General features: G+C 49.1%; 1 protein-coding gene across 6 annotated transcripts in view; it reads right to left on the reverse strand.

Moving 5' to 3' along the window:
• The window catches only part of PRRC2B (proline rich coiled-coil 2B), a 714,633-nt gene that overhangs the window by 443,794 nt on the left and 250,952 nt on the right, over window positions 1–19,887 (reverse strand). For all 6 annotated transcript variants that reach the window (XM_085613949.1, XM_085613945.1, XM_085613947.1 and 3 more), the window contains exon 11: window positions 1,138–3,937. In XM_085613949.1, the coding sequence (XP_085470075.1) occupies window positions 1,138–3,937 (2,800 nt within the window). The remainder of the gene's footprint in view (window positions 1–1,137; window positions 3,938–19,887) is intronic.

A 19,887-nucleotide genomic window follows, 5' to 3' on the forward strand; every position in this document is an offset into this window, starting at 1 on the left:
CCTATTGCAACCACTTGTAACTGTTTACAAAAGTCAATTGCAGATTGCAAAATTATTTATATAAAGCATCTCATTCTGAGAAAGTATATTTTAAATCCAATTGTTGGTTCTAAAATAAAACAAGCATATATTTTTTATATATGAACCATTGGCCTAGAGTTCAGTTCTTGAGTGTGTGAGGCCATTTGCTGACTGTGTACAACAAATGCTTTACACTGTCCTCCGATACTGCCTCACTGCTCGACCAAGCTACCACATTAGAGAGTAAGGTTATATCTAACTTTAGCCTCTGCCAAACCTGGGTACTGTGGACTCTGTGCACACTGTACCCATTTGGGAACAGTATATACAGAGCCACTTTCTTACGCCTGGCATCCCAGGACTAGCCTCTACCTCGAAGCTGTGTTCCCTGAAGCAGTCAGGGTGTCGTCTAACTTTTGCCTCATCCTATGTGCGCACCTACGCTTGCGTCAGTACAAAAGAGACTTCTCCGAGCAGGTGAGACCGTCCTCACATATGGTGTGTTTAGCAGAGACATGCAATGCACAGCTCATGGTGGTTCATCCATGCGCATTTAGAATGGCACAGGGGGCAGCACTGGCAGGGTGTCCTTTACATTGTGGTGCATGCATTCTTCATGACTAACTCTTCCAGGTGAGGGGCATGGGAGCCCTGGAGAGGACCAGAGGCCCTTGTTATCAGGCATCAATGGGAGGCCAGTATCTGTGGAACACTGTTTGGAGAGCAAAGTCGAAGATCTGTCGCTGAGCCAGGTTTCTTTCATGGATACAGGAGTTGAAACAACGATTAGGTCTGAACGAAAGTGCTGCAAGTCATGAAAAACTGAGCTCTGTTGGTACACGTCCAAACCCAATGATGGAACAAACTAGCATGGAGTTGATGCCTATATGCAATTCCAACTAAGGGAGGAGTCACTACACCTCAGGACTTCAAAGAAATCTGAAGACAAACATCTTGCAAATGTCTGAGCTCAACACTAGATGGCAGGAGTATGCAGAGCATATGTATCTACAAGCAATGCATGCTACACATCAGCAGAACATTCTCAAATTAATACAGTTCTATTCATGCCATTCAAAGAAACATCTGTGTACTGGTCGTGCAAGGCAAGCTTACCTGCGGCTCAGTGGAAGCTGGCCAGCTGGTTGGCTTGCGGGCAGCCTGCGGAGTTGGTTCTTGGTTCTTGCGCTGTGATGGCGGCAATGTGGTTGAATTGGGCCAGCTGCGGCCTTCCTCTGAGATGAGTCTAACATCATGCCCAGGACGCATATCTGGGACAAGTCTCGTATCTGAGCCAAGAAGGCCATCTGATGCAAGCTGTGTGTTAGAGCAGAGATGGGTATCTGTAACCAGTCTAGTGTCCTTAGTGAGATGGCCATCCTGGGCAAGAAGTGTATCGGGAGCAAGACAGGCATCAGAGACCACCTGAGCATCTGTGGCAAGGCGGACATCAGAAACAGGTCTGGTTTCAGGGGAGAGGCGGACATCAGTACAAAGGAGAGAATCTGAGACAAGGTGAGCCTCTGGACTTATCCGTACATCAGAGACAATTCGTGCATCTGGGCAGAGTCTCCCATCTGATGCCACTCGAACATCAGATACAAGTCGAGAATCAGTTGCAAGTCGCCTATCAGGGCTAAGACGGGCATCACAGAGCAGACGAGTGTCAGGAGCGCGACGAGCATCTGAAACCACTCTTGTATCAGAGTAGAGACGCCCATCCGAGATATTTCGCACTTCCTGGCCAAGGCGAGCGTCAGCGGCAAAGCGCGCATCCTGGCCAAGGCGAGCGTCAGCGGCAAAGCACGCATCCTGGCCAAGCCGGCCTTCGGAGGCAAGGCGCCCATCCTGGCCAAGGCGGCCTTCGGAGGCAAGACGCCCATCCTGCCCAAGGCGGCCTTCGGAGGCAAGACGCCCATCCTGCCCAAGGCGGCCTTCGGAGGCAAGACGCCCATCCTGCCCAAGGCGGCCTTCGGAGGCAAGACGCCCATCCTGCCCAAGGCGGCCTTCGGAGGCAAGACGCCCATCCTGCCCAAGGCGGCCTTCGGAGGCAAGACGCCCATCCTGCCCAAGGCGGCCTTCGGAGGCCAGACGCCCATCCTGCCCAAGGCGGCCTGCGGAGGCCAGACGCCCATCCTGCCCAAGGCGGCCTGCGGAGGCCAGACGCCCATCCTGCCCAAGGCGGCCTGCGGAGGCCAGACGCCCATCCTGCCCAAGGCGGCCTGCGGAGGCCAGACGCCCATCCTGCCCAAGGCGGCCTTCGGAGGCCAGACGCCCATCCTGCCCAAGGCGGCCTTCGGAGGCCAGACGCCCATCCTGCCCAAGGCGGCCTTCGGAGGCCAGACGCCCATCCTGCCCAAGGCGGCCTTCGGAGGCCAGACGCCCATCCTGCCCAAGGCGGCCTTCGGAGGCCAGACGCCCATCCTGCCCAAGGCGGCCTTCGGAGGCCAGACGCCCATCCTGCCCAAGGCGGCCTTCGGAGGCCAGACGCCCATCCTGCCCAAGGCGGCCTTCGGAGGCCAGACGCCCATCCTGCTCAAGGCGGCCTTCCGAGCCAAGCCGCGCATCCGGGACAGGGCGGCCTTCAGAGCCAAGATGCGCATCCGGGACAGGGCGGCCTTCAGAGCCAAGCCGCGCATCCGGGACAGGGCGGCCTTCAGAGCCAAGCCGCGCATCCGGGACAGGGCGGCCTTCAGAGCCAAGCCGTGCATCCGGGACAGGGCGGCCTTCAGAGCCAAGCCGTGCATCCGGGACAGGGCGGCCTTCAGAGCCAAGCCGTGCATCCGGGACAGGGCGGCCTTCAGAGCCAAGCCGTGCATCCGGGACAGGGCGGCCTTCAGAGCCAAGCCGTGCATCCGGGACAGGGCGGCCTTCAGAGCCAAGCCGTGCATCCGGGACAGGGCGGCCTTCAGAGCCAAGCCGTGCATCCGGGACAGGGCGGCCTTCAGTGCCAAGCCGTGCATCCGGGACAGGGCGGCCTTCAGTGCCAAGCCGTGCATCCGGGACAGGGCGGCCTTCAGAGCCAAGCCGAGCATCCGGGACAGGGCGGCCTTCAGAGCCAAGCCGAGCATCCGGGACAGGGCGGCCTTCAGAGCCAAGCCGAGCATCCGGGACAGGGCGGCCTTCAGGGCCAGGGCGGCCTTCAGAGCAAAGCCGTGCATCCGGGCCAGGGCGGCCTTCAGAGCCAAGCCGTGCATCCTGGCCAGGGCGGCCTTCAGAGCCAAGCCGTGCATCCTGGCCAGGGCGGCCTTCAGAGCCAAGCCGTGCATCCTGGCCAGGGCGGCCTTCAGAGCCAAGCCGTGCATCCTGGCCAGGGCGGCCTCCAGAGCCAAGCCGTGCATCCTGGCCAGGGCGGCCTTCAGAGACAAGCCGTGCATCCTGGCCAGGGCGGCCTTCAGAGACAAGCCGTGCATCCTGGCCAGGGCGGCCTTCAGAGACAAGTCGTGCATCCTGGCCAGGGCGGCCTTCAGAGACAAGCCGTGCATCCTGGCCAGGGCGGCCTTCAGAGACAAGCTGTGCATCCTTGCCAGGGCGGCCTTCAGAGGCAAGTCGTACATCCAGGCCGCGGCGGCCTTCAGAGGCAAGTCGTACATCCAGGCTGCGGCGTCCTTCAGAGGCAAGTCGTGCATCTTGGCTGCGGCGGCCTTCAGAGGCAAGTCGTGCATCAGAGCGAAGACGGGAATCTGAGCTAAGACGGCCTATTGAGACAAGTCTTGAGTCAGAGCTGAGGCGAACATCAGATGCAAGTCGTACATCCTGACTAAGGCGGGCATCTGAGGCAAGACGTGTATCAGGGTTCAGTCGGCTTTCAGAGATGAGTCGTAAATTAGAAAACACCTGTGCTTCAAGACCAAGTCGTGACTCGATTTCTGCAGACCTTGGTGGCACTGGCAAGCCTCTGCAATCCCAGCCGTTCCTGTAAACAAATGAAAACATTTAAACTTCAAGAGCCACAAAGTTATGCATTTGCAACATCTTAGACTAAACAATCATAATATCTATGTTCATGAGGACTTCGACCACAGTATACCGAAAGAACAGACTACTGCAGAAACTCAAAGCATACTGTCAATTTCAGACAAGGATTTTGCGGAAGACCGAGAAAAATGTTTTAGCAACATGCTAGATCTTTGAAGTCAAGGGAAAAAGTAAGCCAGAGTAGGGAAATTTTGCACTGCACACTTAACAAGCACTGGCAAAGGCAATAGGTGCTGTGGTGGCTGCCAGGCTTTTGGCTTAACCAATACTTGCTTTATTTTGTAATGGTTTGGCAAAGCTTTGTTGGGGAAGCTGCCAGGTTCCAATCATTTAAAAAAAAAAAATGGCTAAAAGAGTGGGTGTCCATGTGAAAGGGCAGAATACAGTCACAGAATCTAGTAAGCCAATGGCTGAAGCAGACTGACCTGCTGTACATGCTGCGGAGGGCAGAAGAAAAATATGAATTACAGACCAATGGATGAAAAGCCACCTGAAAGCCTCTGTGCATAAGTAAAATCAAAGGTCTAAATGCCAGACCAGAAAATGATCACTTTTAGTAACTTAGGTGAAGTTAGGGCCTGAGCTGGATTTCATGAAGTACCCAAAGGAGAGTCCTTGAGTAGAGCCATCTTTTCACACTGCCTAGCACTGCCAGTCTTGCCTCTGAACAATCAGTGCAAGCTTCCTCAGCCATGTAACCTTAGGCTACAATATTAAACAAGCTCAAAAAGGTGAGAACAATTCTTTCTCTACATGCTTTCTCAGTCTGCGGAGGACCAGCTGTGGGATCAATTATGACCCAATTGTAACGAGGTTTTGGAGATTTACATTTTTTAGTAAAATATTTTCTGTGATAGTTCTGCAAACAGGATTTTATCTGAAATTAAATCATTCTGAGCTAGTGAAATAAGAAATGTGGTCTAGGACAGCTACAGATGTCCTATTCAAAGAAAGCATTACAGATCACTGAACAAATGTGAAATACTCTTTAGACCAAGGAGACCTAGCCCACATATACTCCAAACAGCAAATACAGAGGAAAGCACAAGACCCTGTTGGAAGCTTTCATAAAATTACTAATATATGACAATGGAGAATGAAAAGTTACTTGTAACTAAAGTCTGAGTTCGTAAACAAAGTATTTTCATCTACGTGCAGAAACATTTTCATGAATATTTATTATTCAAAACCCATAGGTAGATGCATTTTAGGAATCACTTGTAGCCAAACAGAAATGTGTTTAGGGATAATAGCAGCAGCTTAAAGGATGCTTAACACTGTTTGAAAGGCAATAGTCTAGCAAATTCGAGAACTAGTATTGTTAAATATATAGCATTAATGCAATTGAGCAAGGTGATAAGTGAGAAACTTCTTCCAACTGTGGCACAGGAAATGAAAGTCTAGTATTTCCATTAAGTTAATGTTCTTCAAGCAGATGTCTTGCAGTTTTGGGATGTAAAAAAGTCGGCAATGCATTTACGAGAAAAATTCTGGAGAGCTCTACAAATCAGCATTATAATTTTAAACTGGGATCTTTGCAGGAGTTTCTAGGGTAGGCAAAGTACCTTGGCAAGAGTTTTGCAGAATTTGTCTCATTTTTATTTTGTTTAATTTATTTGATTTTTCTGATACAAGAATGCACACAAAGAGTACATTTTAAAGATGTAGTAACAATGTTCCCCTGTGACCATTCTGCTAGTTTGCTTGTTGCAGACGCAATTAAACAGAAACAGCCACACACTCACTAGTGCACTACGGTTACGTTGTGCTGGGATCTTGAGAACCCACCCGCCCATACATTCCCGGTCCACATACTGTTTGCTAACTGCCAGTCAAGGCCAGCATTGGCTGGGGATTTCAATCAATCAGTGAGTTGCTGTATTGGTCTTCGTCATTATCTTAACATTTCAAAATTCAGCTTGCTTGATCTTTAGGGTAGTGTTTAAAAGGTTTACGTATATCCTTTGGACTTGAAATTATTGGCACTGTACCAGCACAAGTATCAGACTCATTAAGGTACACCAACTTTTTTTTGCCTTCCACGTTTTGGTATTCCCCCTTACTTACAGGGTTTTTCCGGCTTAGAGTTTTGATGTCTTTTGGTTCAACGCGCTATTACAAATCCAAATTACAACCCAATCACTAGTTCTGGGTACAGGCTGCTCTTCCAGGTCATCACAACCCTACATTATACAATAGACCAAATATGTGAGAAAGAGCCATCTTTCTTCCATGGTATGCCCCCCCCTTTTTGCTGAATTGCTGAATGTACTTTGACTGAGTGTGCCCTGGGCCCATGTTCCGTCCCTAGAGCACAAAACCCAAATTGGCAAACCCTGGAAACATGTCAGCCCCTGGAAAATGGTACCCTAGGTACCCAGGGAAGGCCTCTAAGGGCTGCAGCACTCATTGTGCCACCCTTAGAGGCCCTGTACACACACACACACACCTTGCAGGCTGGGTGTCTGGGTACAAGACAAAACAAAGTCGACATGGCACATATCCCTGTATGCCATGCCCATCACCTACACTGCCATGGCATACATCTGCCACCCCTCTAGCTGGGTGCCCTATGCCAGTGGTGTGGGCGCAGGAGCCCTGTACCCCTACAGTACCCAGGTCCATTCCTGGGCACTGCAAGTGCAGTGCTGCCATTAAAGAGCACATGGTGCTGGGAGCTAGTCAAACACGAACTCCACAGCACCATGATGGCAACACTAAAGACTGTGGGTTTAATGTGCTGAGAAGTTCGATACCAAACTTCAGTCTTCAGTGTAGCCATCACGGTGCTGTTGACGATCTCCCAGAACCATATACTCCTAATGGCAGCACTGCACTTACAGTGCACAGGAATGGACCTGGGTACTGTAGAGGCACAGGGCTCATGCACCTGTACCCACACCACTGGCATAGGGCACCCAGCTAGAGGGGTGACTGAGGTATGGCAGGGCAGTATGTTTTGTGGGCATGGCACACAGGGATGTGTGCCATGTCGACTGTTTTGTTCTGCACCAAGACACTCAGCCTGCAAAGGCAGTGTGTGTGTCAGGGTACAGGGCCCCTAAGGGTGGCACAGTAAGTGCTGCAGCCCTTTGGGGCCTTCTCTGGTCACAAGGCCCTGGGTACCTAGGGTACCATTTACCACGGGCTGACATGTGGCCAGAGATGCCAATTGAGTTTAGGCTTCATGCAGTTTTAGGGAAGGAACATAGGCCCTGGGTACCTGATTGGCAGGAGCCCAGGGCACACTCAGTCAAAGTACATCAGCTATTCAGCAAAAAGTGGGGGCATACCATGCAAGAAAGATGTCACTTTCTCACAGGACCCAGCTGTAAGAAAGTGCCCTCTTTCTTGCATGGTATGCCCTCACTTTTTGCTGAATTGCTGATGTACTTTGACAGTGTGTCCTGTGCTCCTGCCAATCAGGTACCCAGGGCCTGTGTTCCTTCCCTAAAACTGCATGAAGCCTAAAACTAAAAAAGTGTTTTGAAACTTTAAAATATTCACAAAAAATCATTCGATCAACGAAAACGAAATTACTCACCCGTTATCAGGAGAGATCCCAGTGCTGGATCTTGGTGCCCAGCACTGACCCTGAAAAGTCATTACAACCGTACTTACCGATAACTTTATTTTCCTCCATAGGATAACATTGCCTGGTTTTTGCCAGAAATTCTTCCAAGTGTCGATTTTTGAAACTTATAAATATTCCTTAAAAATCGCCTTTGTAACAAAAGATTTTTCAACTGTTTACAGGAAATGCATCAGGGTTCAATTCAGGAGCCAACCCTGAGCAAGAAAATCATACGTAAAGAAATTGAAATTGCATTTACTTAAAAAGTCCCATTGAGCTCAATGTTATAATTGTGTTTGAATTGTGTTGCCTATTGCAACAACCAACTATTGCATTCAAAAGTCTACTGCCTATTGCAAAGTATTTAACTAAAGCATCTCATTCTGAGAAAGTATATTTTGATACCTATTGTTGGTTCTAAAATAAAACCACCATATATTTTTTTACGCAAACCATTGGCCTAGAGTTCAGTTCTTGAGTGTGTGTGAGACCATTTGCTGACTGAGTGTGTACAACAAATGCTTTACACTGTCCTCTGATACTGCCTTACTGCTCGACCAAGCTACCACTTTAGAGAGTAAGGTTATATCTAACTTTAGCCTCTGCCAAACCTCTGGGGACTGTGGACTCTGTACACTGAACCTTACTTTGGTGCAGTATATACAGAGCCACTTTCTTACACTAGTGCTTTAATATTGTGCATCTTGTGCTCTAATCTCATAAAGAGGTTAGTAGAGTGTTTAGTAATAAATGCATATCATATACCTATATATATATATATACCTATATATATATATATACCTATATATATATATATATACCTATATATATATATATATACCTATATATATATATATATACCTATATATATATATATATACCTATATATATATATATATATACCTATATATATATATATACCTATATACCTATATATACCTATATACCTATATATACCTATATACCTATATATACCTATATACCTATATATATATACCTATATATATATACCTATATATATATACCTATATATATATACCTATATATATACCTATATATATATACCTATATATATACACATATATATATACCTATATATATATACCTATATATATACACATATATATATACCTATATATATATACCTATATATATATACCTATATATATACACATATATATATACACATATATATATATATATATATATATATATATATATATATACCTTGTGTGGTTCTCCTTTCATTTGGTCATTCAGGAGGTTATAATCTGGTAAACCAAGCTGCTTTACATTCCTTCAAGACTTAGCCTGAAGGCTACTCTCCATAGCTACCACTAGGATAGCTTTCAATAAAGGTGGTCTTTAACCTAATCAATAAGGGTTGTTTGGACTGGTGCAAGGTGTCCACTATAACTAGTGGACAGCATATACCAGGCCAACTTCTCACACTTACCGGTTTACAGGAAATGTCCCAGTGCTGAATTCAGGTATCCAGCACTGAGTAAGAAAAGTAACGTACAAAGTAACTTACCTGTAATTTACTGAAAAAGCCTACTCATTTCAAAGCACTGTTTTTCTTCCAAAAAAACGACTGTGTGGAGTTTTGAAATCTAAAGATATTCTTTAAAAATCATGCGAATAACCAAAACGTATTTACATACCTGTTTTCAGGAAATGTCCCAGTGCTGAATCTAGGTATCCAGCACGGAGTTAGAAAAGTAACTTACCTGAAATTTACTGAAAAAGCCTATTTATTCCAATGTTCTGTATTTGCTAAGTGTTGCAACCTACTGCATCCCCTGTGAATCAAACAAAGTAAAAATTCTATTGCATTTTCAAACTGTTCTACAATCAGCAACTTATTACTGTAAAGTAATTTATACTTACCTGTGCCAGGCTTACCAGGTTCTAAAATAAAACAGTATATTTTTTTTATACAAAAACAATTGGCCTAGAGTTCAGTTCTTGAGTGTGTGAATTCATTTGCTGACTAAGTCTGTACATCAAATGCTTAACACTGTCCTCTGATACTGCCTTTCTGCTCGACCACTCTACCACAGAGAGTAAAGTTCTATCTAATTTTAACCTCTGAGGTCACCTGGAATCTATACACACTATACCTCATTTTGGTGTAGTATATATAGAGCCAGTTTCCTACAACCGGTGATACCACTACTTTCCCACACATGTGCAGAAAGGGAGATCCATGCAAGCCACACATTCTTGGACTCCCCACGGTGTGTGGTTTTTAGTAAGTCCGTGTTTAGTAGGTGTCCCTGCATGGCCGCCAACCCCACAACCAAAATCGCAGGCGACTCCCTCGCAAGACCACGTCTTTTAGTGAGCGATGATCATCAAGTCTTCAAAGTAAATTTTGGGATATTTCCTATCACAGGCACCAAGTGAGGTGCCATTTTTATCTGAAGCTTGGGGAAGAGGAGGGTTTTTTTGTTGTTTTTTTTAAGTTTGATTTTTACCATGGATTCTAGGTAACATAACCTGGTGAGAGCCACATAAGCCACCCCATCCTGGATTCCCTAGGTTGTCTAGTTTTAAACAAGCATTGCCATAGCCAATAGGTCTGGCCTATGGGACTTATAACTGTTCAGCCATGCAACATTTGTTTTTAGACCAAGGATATTGTGCTGCATAAATACGTAAAGGTCTCAAAGGCGAGACCTAGTGGCTATTCCAATGCTTCTTTTAATTTTTCTTTTGCAGTTTTTATATACCAGACTGTATTGGAACTCTTTACATGACCACCAGTTACATTACAAAAGGCACAGGGATATTAATTGATTTGCCCCAGATCACAGGATATTGAGCAGACACCAAGACTCGAACCCGGTTCCCTTTTTGTAAAGTCGGCATCTCTGGTCGTAACACCACATCCTGTCCGGAAGGTAGTGAATGCACAAAAAAACACACGAAAGCTATGGAGCAAAAAAAAAGGGAAGTCACCAAAACTAGAAACCCTTATGCGGGACAGAGCAGCCCTACTGAGTGCACTATTAAACCTAGAGACTGTGTGTCACTAAATGGCACGGACAAAAAAGGGCTGGGCAGATGTGTGGCACGATCGCCCATCTCTCCATCCCTCCCTGGCCAGACATTACATGTCGCTCCTCAAGGAGGGTGGGGAGGGTGATTGGCAGACACGATATCAGAGACCCCAGCCCAACAGCCACTGAGGGGATTATGGGGAAGCAGTGATGGACTGCTTTGAAACGAGATGGCAGCTAGCACCGTTTGCTTGCCATGCATACATTTAGCACATGCTGATGAGCGAAGTGTAAAACACTAATGGAATCCGGCCGAACAAGCAGTGTCTGTAGGATGACATTACCTCCACGCCCCGGTCCCGTAATGATGGGACGGGCCCCAGCTTCCAGTGCATCCACTATGGTGCGCGTGGAGCAAGAACCGTATAAAGCCCCGCCCACCCCCAGCCTGCGTACATTACAACCCACTAGACCATACGGAATCGTACGATTCATCTCATCCCTCAGTCAGGCATCTAAAAGCTGTGACTTTTGGCAAGTTGAGCTTAAATTAAGCCATGAATTCGCCCTGGAAGTGGGTTATTGAGGAAGTAGCTTCGGGTCCGGAGTTGGGGTTTAGGCAGCGGTTGCCACCCGCTTCCAAGCTTTTCTTTTGCAAATCGTTATCAGGTGTGCCAGCTCCATGGGAGTAAAACATGTTCACAAGTGCTGCGAGGTATTAGGTTATCGAATGAGTCGAAAACTGGAACTCTACTGTGAGAAAGTGGCTCTGTATATACTGTTCCCAAATAGGTACAGTGTGTACAGAGTCCACAGTCCACAGAGGTTTGGCAGAGGCTAAAGTTAGATATAACCTTACTCTCTAAAGTGGTAGCTTGGTCGAGCAGTAAGGCAGTATCAGAGGACAGTGTAAAGCATTTGTTGTACACACTCAGTCAGCAAATGGTCTCACACACTCAAGAACTGAACTCTAGGCCAATGGTTTGTATAAAAAAATATATGCTTGTTTTATTTTAGAACCAACACTTGGATTTAAAATTTACTTTCTCAGGATGAGATGTTTCATATAAATACTTTTGCAATATGCAATTGACTTTTGTAAACAGTTACAAGTGGTTGCAATAGGCAACTCTATTTTAAACACAATGCATTGAGCTCAATGATAAATTCAAGTTATTTGTATCAGATTACTTTTTAGATTAGATTACTTTTGGAATTCCAGGACTGGATCCTAGATTCAGTCCTGGGTCAGTACTTAGAATCAAGTGATGAAAGTCGACTTAATTACTGTGATGATTTTTAAACAATATTTAGCTATTTTAAAAGTTGACACTTAGAAAATATTTCAAGGAAAACAGTCAATGATTCCCTATGGGAGAAAGTTTAAGTTGCAGGTACAGTATGCTCTAGTTACTTTTGTAATCCAGTACTGGGTGCCTATACTCAGTACTGGGACCTTTATCCAAAACAGGTAAGTAATTACGTTTTCAGATATTATACGATTTTTAAAGAATATTTAAAGATCAATCAATCACGACATTTGTATAGCGCGCTACTCACCCGGAAGGGTCTCAAGGCGCTGGGGGGGGGGGGGGGGGTACGTTACTGCTCTAACAGCCAGGTCTTGAGCTGCTTCCTGAAGGAGAGATGGTCTTGGGTTAGCCGAAGGTGGATGGGGAGGGAGTTCCAAGTCTTGGCTGCCAGGTAGGAGAAGGATCTTCCTCCGGCGGTGGCTCTGCGGATGCGTGGTACGGTGGCGAGGGCCTGGCTGGTCGATCGTAGCTGGCGGGTGGGCGTGTAGAAGGTCATGCGGTCGTTGAGGTACTTGGGGCCCAGGTCGTGGAGAGCCTTGTGTGCGTGGGTGAGGAGTCTGAACGTGATTATCTTGCTGACGGGGAGCCAGTGCAGGTCTCTCAGGTGTCCGGTGATGTGGCTTTGTCGGGGGATGTCCAGGATGAGTCGTGCGGAGGTGTTCTGGATGCGTTGGAGTCTTTTTTTAAGTTTTGCTGTGGTTCCGGCGTAGAGGGTGTTCCCGTAGTCCAGTCGGCTGGTGACGAGTGCCTGGGTAACGGTCTTCCTGGTTTCTGTGGGGATCCATCTGAAGATCTTGCGGAGCATGCGCAGGGTGTTGAAGCATGATGAGGAGACTGCGTTGACTTGTCATCGAGAGGGAGGAGTCCAGGATGAAGCCCAGGTTGCGCGCGTGGTCCGTTGGTTTGGGAGTGGTGCCCAGGGCAGGGGGCCACCAGGAATCGTCCCAGGCGGAGTGGGATGATCCCAGGATGAGGACTTCCGTCTTGTCTGAGTTCAGTTTCAGGCGGCTGTTCTTCATCCACTCGGTGACGTCTTTCATCCCTTCGTGTCGGCTGGCTTAGGCGGTGGCGGGGTCGTTGGTGAGGGAGAGGATCAGTTGGGTGTCGTTGGCGTAGGAGATGATGTTGAGGTTGTGTTGGTGTGCGATGGCTGCGAGGGGGCTCATGTAGACGTTGAAGAGGGTTGGGCTGAGTGATGATCCTCGAGGTACGCCGCAGATTACTTCGGTGGCCTCTGATCTGAACGGGGGGAGGCGGACTCTCTGGGTTCTTCCGGCGAGGAGATGATCCACTCCAGTGCCTTCTCTTGGATTCCGATGTTGCTGAGGCGCTGCACTAGGGTGCGGTGGCAGACAGTGTCGAACGCAGCAGAGAGGTCCAGGAGGATGAGGGCCGTTGTTTCCCCGTTGTCGATCAGGGATCGGATGTCGTCGGTGGCTGCGATCAGGGCAGTCTCGGTGCTGTGGTTGGCCCAGAACCCGGACTGCGAGGGGGTCGAGGGATCCGTTCGTCTCGAGGAAGGCGGTGAGCTGTCTGTTGACGGTCTTCGATGACTTTGGCAGGGAAAGGAAGGAGCGAGATGGGACAGTAGTTCTTGAGGTCGGTGGGGTCCGCCGTTAGTTTCTTCAGGAGGGCGCTAAGCTCGGCGTGCTTCCAGCTCTCCGGGAAGGTGGCGGTGTGGAAGGAGGTGGTGATGTCCCGGAGATGGGGTGCGATGATGGCGTCGGCCTTGTTGAAGACGTGGTGGGGGCAGGGGTCGGTGGGGGATCCAGAGTGGATGGTGTTCATCGTGCGGGTGGTGTCTTCGGTGCTGATCGGGGTCCAGTTGCAGAGGGTGGTGGTGGCGGGCGTTGGTTCGGTGCGTGGTCTGTGTGTCGAAGCTGTTGTGTATGTCGGCGAACTTGCGGTGGAAGAACGAGGCGAGTGAGTTGCAGTTCTCTTGTGAGGGAGTGGTGATGTTTCCGGCGCTGGGGTTGGAGAACTCCGACTATGCTGAAGAGTTCCTTGCTGTCGTGGGCGTTGTTGTCCAGTCGTTCTTTTAGTGCTGTCTTCTTGGTGGCGCGGATCAGCTGATGGTGTTTGCAGGTGGCGTGCTTGAGGGCAGTCCTGTTGTCTGTGGTCTGGTCGATCCGCCAGGCTTTCTCGAGGGTGCGGCAGTTCTTCTTGGAGTCCTTGAGTTAGTCGGTGAACCAGGGGGTTTTCTTGCTGCCGGGAGGTCATCGGCGCAGGCGGTTACCCACTTGGTGAGGTTGCTGGCTGCTTCGTTGGGGTCTGTTGTGCTGGTGGGAGGGTTCTGGCTGAGGGAGGCGGTGAGCTGCTCGGCGGTGATCTTGCTCCAGCTCCGGCGAGGAACCTGTTGCGGGTGGTGGTGGGTCGTGGTTCTTCTGAAGCTGAAGTGGACGCAGCTATGGTCAGTCCAGTGGAGTCCGGTGGAGTGGCTGAAGGAGATGTGCTTGCTGGATGAGAAGACTGGGTCAAGCTTGTGGCCGGCGTAGTGGGTGGGGGTGTTCACCAGTTGCTTGAGTCAGAGGTTGGCGAGGTTGTCTAGCAGGGTGGTGGTGTTTCTGTCATTATTGTTCTCCAGGTGGAAGTTGAGGTCCCCTAGGAGGATGTAGTCAACGGAGGGAAGGGCGTGCGGGCTGATGAAGTCTGCGATGTCTTCGCTGAATTGTGTGTGTGGTCCCGGGGGTCTGTAGATGAGGGTGCCTCTGAGGGTGGTCTTGGGGTCGGTGTGTATCTGGAAGTGGAGGTGTTCGGCGGCGGTGAAGGTTTCGTCGGAGTTGGTCGAGATGCGGATGGTGTTCTTGTGTACGATGGCGATGCAGAAATCGACAGAAGAAATTTCACAGAAAAACAGTCAATGGTTTCCTATGGAAGAAAATTGGGTTACAGGTAAGTACAGTTGTAAGTGTTTTTCAGAGTCAGTGCTGGGCACCAAGATCCAGCACTGGGAGCTCACCTAAGAGCAGGTGAGTAATTTCGTTTTCGTTACTCGGCTGATTTTTGGTGAATTTAAGATTTGAAAAGTCCACACTTAGAAGAATTTTCAGGAAAAAGCCAGTCAATGTTACCCTATGAGGAAAATAGAGTTTGCGGTTTAAGGGTAAGTACTCGACTGGCAGAGTTTAGGTTCTGGGCATAGACTCAGGGGTCCCCCAGGGTCAGGTAGGTACAGTTGGTTCACCCTCAGCGGCTCTAGGGCGGCCGGGTGCAGAGAGTTAGGCCCAATGTTATCCTATGAGGGATAGGGGGGCCTTGGTTGGTGGCTGCTAACTGGCAAGCCACGCGGCTGTGGGAGCTGGGCTCCTGGTCACTTACTCAGGGCAAGTAGATAGGTGTAGAGGTTGCACTGCCAGGGCCACTCGGGCGGCTGGGTGCAGAGTGCTTTTGAGCCTTCGGGCGCTCAATTGATTTCAATGCGAAATTTCCGGTTTAGAAAAAGACTGCAAGCTCGGGGACGAGGACTCTTTAGGTACCACCACCACTTCGAGAGGTAAGTTGGGTAGTTGGAGGATAGGTAGGTACCCCGGGATTGGGCACAGGGGGCCGTGGGTCGCCGCGTGCAGGGGGTGCCTTTTGGTGTCGGGAAATCTTACCCTCTGTTGATCGCGGTTGGGGGGGGGGGGGGCACCTTGTTCTGAGGCTGCAGGCTTCTTCAGGAGTGTCTAGGGAGGTCCTTGGGTGCCGGACTCGGGGTCACAGTCGCCGTGGGGTCGTTCTCAGGGTCTTTGTTCACTCCGGCACTGGCCAGGCTTGGCTGGTGCAGAGTGTGCTGGGTTCACGGTTCCGGGCTGCTGCCAGGGTTTAGAGATAGGTTTTGAGTAGAGCCTCTACTCATGGGAGTCCCAGGGGCTTAGAGCCAAGAGGTAGCCAGGTCCTCCGGGGTTTGGGAGGTTGCTGGCCACAAGAGATGCCGGGTTGGAGCATGAGCAGGTTCGAGGGTCGACAGGCCGGTAGGGCTGGGGCCAAAGCAGTAGGTGTCTTCCTCTTTAGCAGCTGCTGGGCAGGTCTTCTTTCTTCTTGCTCTTCTTTGTAGTTTGGAATCTGGAATTTGGTGAAGGAAGGTTCAGGGTGCCCCTAAAAACTATATTTAGAGGCGTTACAGGTAGGTGAAGGGCATTGGCCAATGGGTCCCTGTCCTGGGGTGGGTACACCCCCTATCCTGCCTCTCTCCTGTGGGAGGGGGGCAGGAGCCTAGTCCTGATTGGGCAGGGCTTCCCATCTTCAAGATGGCGAGAGCCCGGAGATGTGCCTCACCTCGCCTCCCCCACCTGAGGGGTGGGGTTGGCAGGCTGGCACATACCCTGTCCTTATTTGGGTTTCTGGCCAAGCTTCCCGCCAGAGTGGGGAGTTGCAGTGGTCTGGGGAAGCTCACAGAGGCGGAATGCCTTTGAAGCTTCCCCCTGACCATCCTGGGGGAGGAGATTTAGCACCTCGCCCAGGATGTGCATTATTGCAGACCCAGGAGAGCAGGGGCTCTCCTACCCAGGGGTCCAGCAACATGTCTGCTGTGTGGCAGCCTAGGCAGCCTCAGAACAGACGTGGATTGTAGGTTTAGGTTCCAGGGGGCCTTTCTAAGATGCCCTCTGTGGTGCTTTGTACATTAAAATCTCACACTGGCATCAGTGTGGGTTTAATGTGCCGACAAGTTTGATACCAAACTTCTCAGTCTTCAGTGCTGCCATTATGGTGCTGTGGAGTTCGTGTTTCACAAGCTCCCAGCACCATATACTCTTAGCTGGCAGCACTGCACTTCCAAGACCCAGGAATGGACTTGGGTACTGTAGGGGCACAGGGCTCCTGCCTCTGTGCCCACACCACTGGCATAGGGCACCCAGCTAGAGGGGTGGCTGATGTATGCCAGGGCAGTGTAGGTTGTGGGCATGGCACACAGGGATGTGTGCCATGTCGACTCGCTGTTTTGTCTTGTATCCAGACACTCAGCTTGCAAGAGCAGCATGTGGGTGTTATGGTACAGGGCCTCTAAGGGTGGCACAATGAGTGCTGCAGCCCTTAGAGACCTTCCCTGGTCACAAGGCCCTGGGTACCTAGGGTACCATTTACCAGGGGCTGACATGTGGCCAGGGTTTGCCAAATTGAGTTTTGGCTGTTAGGCAGTTTTTAGGGAAGGAACACAGGCCATGGGCACCTGGTTGGCAGGAGCCCAGGGCACAACAAGGAAAAGTGCATCAGCTATTAGGCAAAAACCCGCTTTCTTACATACTTTCCTGAGTGAGGCTCGGTACTATCCAGAGGGCCCCCTGTCGGACAGCAGAAGCATGAGCGGAGGGCGGCAGGCTACAGGTAAGCGGTGTGTGTTACCTAAACCACCATTTGTCTCCTCAATAGAAAAGAGGGCCCCTCAACAGGGCGTGTCCGCTCATAGGTGTACATGTACTGGGCTTGTCTTGTAAGTTGCATTTATTTATAGCGCTCCGTGACCCGCATAAGATGTCCGAGCGCTTTAGCGGTACTCTTACATGTCAAAAGGTAAGGTGAATGCGTGAGCACAGCTTGTCCAGTTCTGGTTTTTGCTTTGCACGCTGAGACTTGCAGCCTTGCTTATCCTGTTAGAAAATCAGGACACGTCCCAAAATGCAAATAAAATCCCCGGACTGAATTAACCATTCAAGCGTGCAACAGCAAAACTTGCGAATCTAGAAGTTGCACAGTAATTTCGTATTTAAATTGGCAATGCGATTAAAGCGTGTGAGACTGAGGGAAGACTGATAAGTCCATTCCCAGCCTGAGGGAAATGGAGACAAAAACAGCTGGCGCTCCGCTGACACCGCTCCTTCCAAGACTAGTGCCACTGATGCCAATGCGAGCACGAGGCCCCGATGTAATTGAGTTTAGAGTGGCAAAATCACTTAAGAGGCCAGAGCCCCAGAGCTCCCTCAAACCCACCTGTCAGCTGATGTTAGATCACGGCTCAAACAAGGCATGCCTTCCTGTTCCCGCTAAAGACTTCAGTGGCAAGCAATAATGATCTGGGGTGGGCAGAATGCTAGTCCAACCCTAATTCTGCGAGGTGTTATTTCTTTCATTGCATTCCCACTAAGCATGAATAGAGTGGACACACTGGACTCTTCACCAACGTGGAAATAAGCGCGATGAGCAGCCCCGTGGTTACGTTTGGAAAGAAAAGAGTGGCTTCCGGTTTTTTTCCATGTTTCGATTGCTTGTAAATTCATTTCAGACTGAAGTAGGGAGGCGAAGTGAGAATGCTTGTGTGCGTTTTAACACATTTCCTTCGTTGGATTCAGTTGATGCTTTTTGTAAAGTGACATATGTCATCGCCATCAGCCCTTTGTTCACAAAATCGACATTACCAGGTTCATTCCAGTGTCCGCGTGAAAGGGTGATTTCTGCGCTGTGCCACAAACAAAGATGGCGTCGGCCTGTCCACCTGGGCCGTCCTACAAGTGGACAAGGTGGTAACCGAAAAGCCCGCTTTCCAATCACGCGCCATCGTTTAACATAAACGATGGTGCGTGCCAATGGAAAGAGGGACGGGGCTTCAAGTATACTTCTGGAATCGTATAGATTACAAAAGGCCCTAGCAATGGCTAGAGCAGCGCATGCGTGCTGCTAACGCCAGGCGAGACCTAAAAATGGACATCTTTGCTAGGTTTCCCTAGGTGCTGGATGAGCTAGGGCCCAAATTCCACAGCTAGGCACAAACAATCATTGGCATAGCCAATTGGTTTCCCCGTTTGGCATCTTATAAGTGTTTAGTTATACAGCACAATATCCTTGGTGCAACATCATCAACTGTTGCATGGCTAAACACTTATAAGGTCCCAAAGGCGAGACCTATTGGCTATGTCAATACTTGTTTAGCTAAGGGCCCGTTGCATTCTGGGGCCTGTAGTTCATGTTGTACATATGGGTTGAAAACTCCAAGCATGCAAAGGGCTGTTGACGAAAAGCCGACATCTGCCTGAAGGGTTCTACGTGGCCATCATAAAGTGTTACAACTGAAGCTCGGTATGGGGTGTAGTAATGGGGGGAGGGGAGGTGTAAATGATTAATTGGCGATAATATTCTGCTTCACCCCTGACAGCAGTCGAACAGTCCTTTATTAAGGGAACACACTCTGAAGTTTCCCGGGTCCCTGCGCTAGAATCTCAGCTATGCAAGTTTTTCTTTGCGCACCTGTAGCCCTGAACTTACAAGAGGTTAAATAATAAATGTGTCAAAAATAATAAGTTGTTTCTATTTAGCGATTCATACCTCACTTTGGTGCCTAAGCGCTGTGAATAACCCCTACGTCAGTCACCCTATTTAATGATGCACGACTACAAATGCCAGAAAGCACACAAAAAACTGGACTGGATGAGACTCACACAGGCGCCAAAGAGCACTCCTCAGAAGCACAAGACGCCTGCAGTTTGTACGGATTATGCTACTTACCAGTATGCATCTGTTCTTGGCATGTAGAGCTGCAGATCTATACACTGTGCAGGTTATACACTGTGCATAGATCGCCATCTGGTGTTGGGCCAGGATGTTTGCAGTTTGTTTTTCTTCTTGGACAGTCTTTGGAAGTCACGAGTTCGGTGACTCCTCCTTCGGTCCATACTGCGCATGGGCTTCGGCTCCATCCTCAGATTGTTTTTTGCCAGCAGGGAAAAGATGGAGCGTAGTGATAATAGTAACGAAACCCATGTGTGTTGTATCTAAATAAGATAGACTGGATCGAATACAGGTAGCCGTGGAGGCGGGTGGGTGTGTATAGATCTGCAGCTCTACATGCCAAGAACAGATGCATACTGGTAAGTAGCATATTCAGTTCGAGGCATATGAGCTGCAGATTATACACTGTGCATAGATTATATAGCAGTACCCAACCCTAGCGGCGACCACCGGTATCCGTTGCAGTGGTTTTAAACAGTGTCTTTAGTACAGCCTGGCCCACACTAGCTTGTTTGGAGTGCACGTCTACACAGTAATGTTTTGTGAAGGTGTGCGGTGTTGACCATGTGGCTGCTTT

The sequence above is a fragment of the Triturus cristatus genome, chromosome 1_2 (assembly GCF_964204655.1).
Source record: "Triturus cristatus chromosome 1_2, aTriCri1.1, whole genome shotgun sequence".
Lineage (NCBI taxonomy): Eukaryota > Metazoa > Chordata > Amphibia > Caudata > Salamandridae > Triturus > Triturus cristatus.